The 8,123-nt window shown below is 40.3% G+C and overlaps 1 protein-coding gene across 1 annotated transcript in view; it reads right to left on the bottom strand.

The window, feature by feature from the left end:
• ano7 (anoctamin 7) overlaps positions 1-7,544 on the bottom strand; it is an 18,358-nt gene extending 10,814 nt beyond the window's left edge. The window contains exons 1-7 of the mRNA XM_084350190.1: positions 7,510-7,544; positions 6,029-6,138; positions 4,024-4,081; positions 3,407-3,537; positions 2,503-2,610; positions 1,614-1,750; positions 1,160-1,217 (exon numbers count right to left, since the gene is read on the bottom strand). Of these exons, the coding sequence (XP_084206316.1) occupies positions 1,160-1,217; positions 1,614-1,750; positions 2,503-2,610; positions 3,407-3,537; positions 4,024-4,081; positions 6,029-6,118 (582 nt within the window). The 5' untranslated portion in view covers positions 6,119-6,138; positions 7,510-7,544. The remainder of the gene's footprint in view (positions 1-1,159; positions 1,218-1,613; positions 1,751-2,502; positions 2,611-3,406; positions 3,538-4,023; positions 4,082-6,028; positions 6,139-7,509) is intronic.
• Between the last annotated feature and the right edge of the window lie 579 nt (positions 7,545-8,123).

The following is an 8,123-nucleotide window of genomic DNA, read 5'->3' as shown; positions in this document are numbered from 1 at the left end:
TGAGGAGGAGGCTCTACTTACACTTTGGTGGACTGATCCTTTAAATTTGTATTAGTTTATTATATTATGTCGTCTATTTTACTTTGACTGGTCATCTTTACTTTTAAAAATCCCCAAACTCTTGTCTGACTTCCTGTGCGTGCGTGTGTGTGTGTGTGTGTGTGTGTGTGTGTGTGTGTGTTTATAGATTGTGTTTGATGAGGAGGCGTCGCCGCTCTCAGCATCCGCCTGTTGACTGAAACATCCTGGAATCTGAGAGTCAGTGGGTCTACATCTCTGGACCAATCAGAGGAGCCTTTGAGGACCACGCCTCCTTCCAGACTCTATAAACTCCCTTCAGTCGAAACCAGGATGACGTGTTGTGATTTCTGCAGCTCACACTTCACTGAAAACGTACAAACATGCTGACTGACATCGAGTCCTCGGATCAGGACAGACGATCAATATCAGCTCGTGATGATTAATAATTTATTTGGATCAATTAATCGAGCAATAAATAATAAAACATTTGTTTTGGGCGCAAAAAAAATCCCAGCTGGAAATATCCCCCAGTGTCCTTAAAACTTCCCATGAAAAACGGCCCATTTTGAAAGCCACAGAAACGTCTGGACATGGTCCAACTCTCTCCACTGACTCAAACTGTGGTTGGCTGTAATAACTCCACCACCATCCTCTTCACTTCCTGATGTGACAGTCAGCTAATAATCATATAATGTGATCTGACAAGTTTGGTACAAATGTCGACGTATCTGTGGTTTACAGAAACGTTAACAGCTGACGTTACAGCCTGGAAACCAGACTGGAGCTCCCCGCGTATGAATAACATCTACACCTGCATTCACACCTGATGCTGCGTCTTGTACATCTTTATAGATACTCATGGTCACGTTGTGTTTAATCAATCGACTGACACAAAATCCTTGAGGCCACAGCTCTGCTGTTACTCAACACAGACTTGTGTTTGTTTTCTGGGTGTCAGGGCTCGTAAAGAAGCAGCCATGTTTGTGTTCACTGGACGGAGCAGGCTCATGTACAGTACATACATGCCCGACATCACACCTGCTTCAAATCATCACAGACTTCATTTCTTCACACTTACTGCGAGAAAAGCTCATTTTTGAAGCTTCACTGATGAAGATTTCTAACAGTGTGAACTCACCACCTGGTGTCTCTGAGTCGTCTTAAAGAACGTGTCTCTGTTGTCGCTGCCCAGAAACCTGCAGACAGAAAACACAACATCCACTGAGTGTTACAACCTCTGATCTCTGAGTCTTTCTTCAACAGTGAACACACGTATGTTAATTTAACCCATTTCTGCAAAGTGCACACGTTAATTATCATATTTATATCTGCTCGTCATTTTTAGATATAGCATCATAACTTCAAAATGGTGGCAGGAGGAGGACCTCAGGAGTCTCTGTTCAATCCTTTTATTCTCAGAAAAAAACAGACAAGTCAAAACTGTAATTTTCAACTACATGAGGTGTGAAAAATAAAAATAAATTTAGTAACACTTATGATCTGTATTCTCAGCATTAAACTAACTTCTGATAATGTGGTGAAATAAAACAGTCCACAGATCCATGAGAGCAGCTCTGTGTGTGAGTCTGTACCTCTGCAGCTTGTTGCTCCTGAACTGACAGGTGTAGTAGTCAGGTGGAGGGTTGGGGACGTCCTGAGACAGAGGGTTGGGGAGGGACAGCTGGGACAGGACGCGCTCGGACCAGTTAATGATGGGAGTGTTGACCACCTGCAGGAGGACAGGTGAGGACATTATTAATTACCGTAATTAACTCCGACCATGATTCCAAAGAAAGTTGGGACGCTGCTTTTCCTTTTTGACAAATATCGACTGAAAACAGCTGAAAATGTAATGTTTTACAACAGGGACGAGTGCTGGACTTATAAACATATCGTAGTGTTATATTAGCCTACAGATTAAAGCTTTATATGTATATATATATATGTGTGTGTACTTTGTATAGAAATAAAAAAGGGTGTTTTTTGTTACTAACATGGCTGAAAACTGTCTCTTTAAAAACAAACATGGTGTCGCGTGTACAAATGTTGAAACCCCAAAGTTTATTCTTACACGTTTATAACAAACTTTATATCGATCTGAAGCTGAATTATGAGGCTCGTCTGGAACTAATGATAAACCCATATCAAGCCATGTTTAAGCCCCGCCCCTTTCCAGGTACAGATACAGATAATGGTGCACCTGCTCATCCCTGTTTTACTGTCTCATCGTCTTCATTGATTTTTTGTAAACGCTTATTCTGATTCTTATGTTTCAAACACGTTGGGACTTTGTGAAACGCCTGGCTGAATAAAGGACGTTACGTGTTCTGGATTCAGGTGGACGTTAAGAAAAGAACTTGAACTTTGTAATATCACAAGATGCCAATCATTCATGTTATCTTCTCGAGTCAGTCTGTGTGTTTCTGACCCACGAGAAGATAACAAGGCTGTTTCCTGTGAGCAGGTGAGCAGGTGTTTTACCTGCAGAGGGACTCTGAGGCTGATCTCCTCAGCGTAGTAACAGAGGACGCTCCAGGGAGCGCTGAGGAGGACGAAGCAGATCCTCTTCTTCGTCTGACGGACCTCCTTCTGCAGAGACACACAAGCAAACTGGGTCAAAATGCTCGCAGCACTACGGAGACCCGCGAGGTTCAGTTCTGGGTCCTTTTGTCAGTAAAGTACAATTCTGGTTGAACTTCACTTACTGTTTCAATGAAAAAACGATTAAAATGTCTTCTCCTACTCAGCGATGGAAAGTAACTGAGTACATTCATTCGACTACTGTACTGAAGTTTTCAAATGTTCTGCTACTTTCTGCTTCCACTCCACTACATTTATCTGATTACCTTAGTCACTAGTTACTTTACAGAGTACATGCTGCAGTATATTCATACATGTAACTTTATGTGTAATTTACTTGTACTTCTGGTACTTAAGTACATTTATATCCAGAAACAGTTTTTGTAAGAAGTTCTGATTTTCTGCTACTTTCTGCTTCCACTCCACATTTTGTAGATAAATATTGATCTTTTTACTCCATTACATTTATTCCATGACTTAAAACACCAGTGTTGGGGTTAACACAAGTACTCAGATTACTTTTTGTTGTTACGCGTCAGTTTAGCAAAGAAACCTGTTATTTAGTTTTCTAATAATAACCTCAGAATCAGAACCGAGGTTCTCTATAAGTTACTCTTCTCAGCAGGTGATGCTGTAATGTAACTAGTTACTTTTTAATGGCAGTAATCTTGTACTGTAACAAAGTAACCTGAGCTCCAGCTGACAGACTAACAGGTGATTTGAATACCTGAGTGAAGAAGTCGTCTGTTTGCCGTCGTCACTGTTTGACTTCAGCTGTGTCTTCAGGTGTGTTTGTTTTACTCACCTGTTCCAGCAGCAGACCGGAGACCTTCAGTTTCTTCAGAAACTTCTCCCTCCACTTCCTGTGGGCGGGGTTAACACCTGTGTTCTCCTCATTCTGCGAGCTCAGAGGCTCCTCCCACACCAACACAAAATCTGTCCAATAGGAGCACAGAAATCAAACCATCATCGATATGATGTCATCACTGCTTACGCTTACCCATCTGCTATTGGCCGGTCCTTGGTGATGTCACAGGAAGTTGTTTTCGATTAAAACTGTTCCTCACTCACTCACAGCAGCTTCTCTGTTAGTTTTAGTGACAGTGACGGCCGTCTCCACCCGGCTGCACCTTCTTTAACTGAATGATAATGTTATAAACAGCTGGTGTGATCGACTGCGGCTGCAGCTGACGATCACCTGTTGATGATTACATACTTGATCGATTGATCGCGTTGTAAAATGTCATGCAACAGTGAAAAAGACCAAAGTGACGTGTTCAGGTGTCCTGTTTTGTCCAAACCCAAAGAGGTTCAGTTTTAGTTCTGCTCTCGGGACAGAGCGGGTCGTTCAAGAACCCCTGAGGCTCGATCCTCTGGTCCTCTCAGCTAATATTGACTCCACACAGTGTTTGTTTTACTCACCGACTCGAGTCGATCCGTCACTGAACACGTTCCTGTCCCGAGGCTCAGCAGGTGCATCCTAAGAAATCAGCAAAGCAAAAACCGTGTTCAGAGTCCAGAGACACACACATCATGAATCACTTATCTTTATGTTCTCCAGCTGTTCTGTCTCCAACAAGGACGCTTTAATAAATCATACCTGCACTGACTGATTGATTAGTTTCGTCACTGTTTAAAGGAACAGTTCAGGCAAAAACAAAATAAATGCAGCACGTCCGACATAATCCAAGTCTTCAAAAGCTCCGAGAAGTAGGAGATGTAGACTCAAAGAAGACGCTAGCAAAAATGAGATTGTGTTTCTCTGGGATCAATAACACTCACACAATAAATACACACAATATATTACTATAATAACTTAAAACTGAAACTATGACTGCGGCTCATGAAGTGCAGCAGTGCTCATGCTCCAGATCAGCTGTTCAGCAGTCTAACAGCCTGGTTAGTCTGTCGGCCTTTTGGACTCCAGAACCGTTTTCCTGATGGGAGCAGTCCACAGGACGTGTGGAGAGGTGGAGCTCCCTGAAGATGTTCAGCGTCCGACACACTGCAGCAGGAGAACCATGTCGAGATACAACATGTCAGAACGCTCTCCACCACACCACCAGGACCAGGAGGTCCTGAGGATGCTGAGAGGCTTGTTTCAGCTTCAGTGTGTTTAGTGTGTTTAGTGTGTGTGCGTGTGTGTGTGTGCGTGTGTGCGTGTGTGTGTGTTAATTAGCTGCTGTTTCAAGTCTCCGTCCTCGTTAATGACACTGAAGACAAACACGGTGATGAAGAGGAAGAACAGAACAAACATGGGCTGTTCTCCATTGTTCTCTGCGGCTTCATCACTCAGTCGGTGTGTCAGTCTGTAGTTACTCAGTGGAGCCGCTCCGTCGCCTTCATCACACACTTCCTGTTCCTGCTGCTGCAGGAAAAAACACACACGCTCAAGTTTGACTATAAACCTGGAGCTGCTGGTTTCTGTGTCACGAGTTTAATGCCACAGACACTGTTGTCCAGCTGGGCTAGCAGTCTGTTTACAGACTTTATGCTAGTAAGTTAAGTTTGTTCTCTTTATGCTAAGCTAAGCTAGCGCGTTACAGATCCAGGACCTTAGAATCTGGATTCTGTGGATTTTTGGTAGCATGAGGGATTTTATATTCAGCAATTTAAAAATAAGTATTTTAAGAAAGTATTTTTAGAATCAGCATATTTAAAAGGTGTAATATGTCATGACGTCTATTTTTAGACAAGTTAGCATGCTAACCAGTTAGCCCCAGCCTGTCCTGGTCTGGAGCTCCTAACAGCTAACTAGCTAATGGCAGCTACAGTTAGTGGACCCTGCTGATAATGCTGCTCCTTATTTGCTTTGAGTATGAATTTTTTTTACATATTGCACCTTTGCATAACTTCTGTGTGCAGTTATGGCTTTTTACTACGAGACTTAATGGATTTATTGTTTTCAGTCACAGTTTGGTTTCAGTTGAGGCAATAAAACTACCAGTTATCTTGAGAAAAAAGATCATGGTTTGAAGTCAGCGTTCAGTTTTGTTTTCACACAGGAGCAGCAACGGTCACCAGGAACTAAAGTCATCTCTGTTTAACGTGACGGGAACGCACACCAGGAACACAACACTGTGTGGTACGCCGTGTGACAGGAGGAACAAATAGTTAAGAAACTGTCGTATACAGCTTCACAAAGTTTACACAGTTTCTCTAAACACAGCTCTCAAAATTTAGCATTTTTTAAAGGAATCTGGTGACTCTCCATTTAATCCTTCTGAAAAGAAGAAGCCTATATTAGTTGCTGTTTACTGGATTAGTAAAAACTTGACCTTTACTGTCAGTATGCTTTATTCTTTAATACATTTAACCTGTTTATATCATGAATGTGTTGTAGTGTTATTGTTGTTGGCTGATAATCTGTCCAATCATCAATCAGAAAGTGTTGTTATTGATCGGGTCACACGTGGACTGTCGTTACCGTGGTGATGCTGCCATAGTTGTTCTCCGGCATGATGTCCATGTCGATGAGCGTGGCGTTGTCATCCCTCTGCTCCCCTCTCCTCCTCATCCTCCCTCACCTCCTTCCTCCTGCAGACCACAGACAAGTCAAAGAACCAGCAGCCAATAGAACCAGTTCAGAACCAGTTCAGACAGCACACAATCTCATTCACGTCTGTAGACCGTGAAGAGCTTTATTTAAAGAAATGTTGGAACTGATGGAATGTAAATATGTACATTTACTCAAGAAAAAAAATCAGGTACTTGTACTTTTCTTGAGTATTTCCATTTTGTGCTACTTTATACTTTCACTCCACCACATTTAGAGACAAACATTGTTTTTTTTACTCCACTATACTTTATTTACTATATTTTTAGTTACTAGTTACTTTACAGATAACAGGCGGCATCACAGTAGCACATTTTTAAATCAATATATCTGCAACCAGATTTTTAAAAGTACAAGTATGACTGTGTACTTTTTACAACAGTTATCACAAACATCCAACATCAGCACATCCAGAGATACGAGGTTTTCACTGGACAAGAAAGTAATCTGAAAAGTAACTAGTAACTAAAGCTGTCAGACAAATGTAGTGGAGTAGGAAGTAGAATATTTCCCTCTGAGATGAAGCAGAAAGTTAAAGATGTATAAAATACAGGTGAAGTGTTTGTAATCCTCAGTTACACAACTGTTCACTGTTTCCACTAATGGAATGTAACTAAGTACTTTTACTCAATTACAATTTTGAGATACTTGTACTTTACTTGAGTATTTCCATCTGCTACATTAAACTTCCACTCCACTACATCTATTTGATACTTTAGTTTACTTTTACTTTTGATACTTCAGCACATTTACTATCAGATACTTTAAGACTTTTACTCGATTACTATTCACAAGTGTGACTTTCACTTTTACCAAAGTAATATTTTAACACCATATCTTTACTTTTACTTGAGTATGACTTAATGGTACTTTAACAATATTATATCACATTGTTTTATTTCTTACTTCTGCTGTATTTTTGTGCTTATACATATTTTCAACCTTGAACTGTTTAATAATATTAATAAAAATACATTTTGAGTGATTATCATTAAAGATTTGTACATTTTTTATTGATTACTGTCATTTTTCATACATTTAAAACTCTGAGAAGCTTTTTACTTTGTGAAAAATGAAGCTGGACTCAAGACGACAAGATGAAGTTATGAGCCAACAACAACAGTGAAGTCCTGCTTTTAAATACATTTTCATATATAATAGTACAACTTACTGAAATGAGTATTTTTACTGTATATTCAAAAATCCACTTTCTTTACCAGGTGGACCTTTAAAGATGAAAGTCTGCTGTCTGACGTCTTTATAATCAGATAATCATGCTGACCTGTCGACAACATCAAGTCATTTTCAGACGAAACAACAACCTCACTACACACTGAGGGTCTCACACTCACCTGTGTGTGCGGTCGGGGTCTCAGGTGAGTCCTCAGCTGGGAGCAGACCAGCTGTCTGTCTGTCTGTCTGTGTGTGTGTGTGTGTGTTCAGTCTGTAGCTGCAGACTGCTGTAAGCCCCGCCCCTCATGTTAACCCCGCCCCCCGGCCTCAGTGCCTCCTCTGTGATAAAAACCAACACTCACCTGTGGCTTGTTCCTGTCTGGTGACCTGACGACGAAGATTATCATAAAACTACAGAAATACAAAACAAATAAATGCAAAAAAACAAAAAGTCAAACAGAAAAATTATTTTTCAAAACTTTGCAGTAAAAGTAGTTAAACTACAGTGTAGAAATACTTTATTACAAGTAAAAGTCCCACATTTAACATCTGCTTCAGTACGAAAGTATTAGCATCACAATATTTTAAATATTTATTCATTAACAGAGGAGTACTTTTACTTTTAACACTGATCTCCATGAAACTTCTCCAGTTTATTACTTATAAGTTTTCTGATATTTTATATTTTAATAAGTAAATCAGGCATTTTCTAATTAAAAGTCTAATTATTTCCAGAACAGAAACGTGAACATTATAAAAATCAAGGTTCACAATTCTTGCTTCATGTTGTGAC

The sequence above is a fragment of the Pagrus pagrus genome (assembly GCF_965226575.1).
Source record: "Pagrus pagrus genome assembly, chromosome: 4".
NCBI classification, from domain to species: domain Eukaryota; kingdom Metazoa; phylum Chordata; class Actinopteri; order Spariformes; family Sparidae; genus Pagrus; species Pagrus pagrus.
Note: the sequence above shows the minus strand (reverse complement) of the source record. Positions and strands in the feature narration are given on the sequence as shown.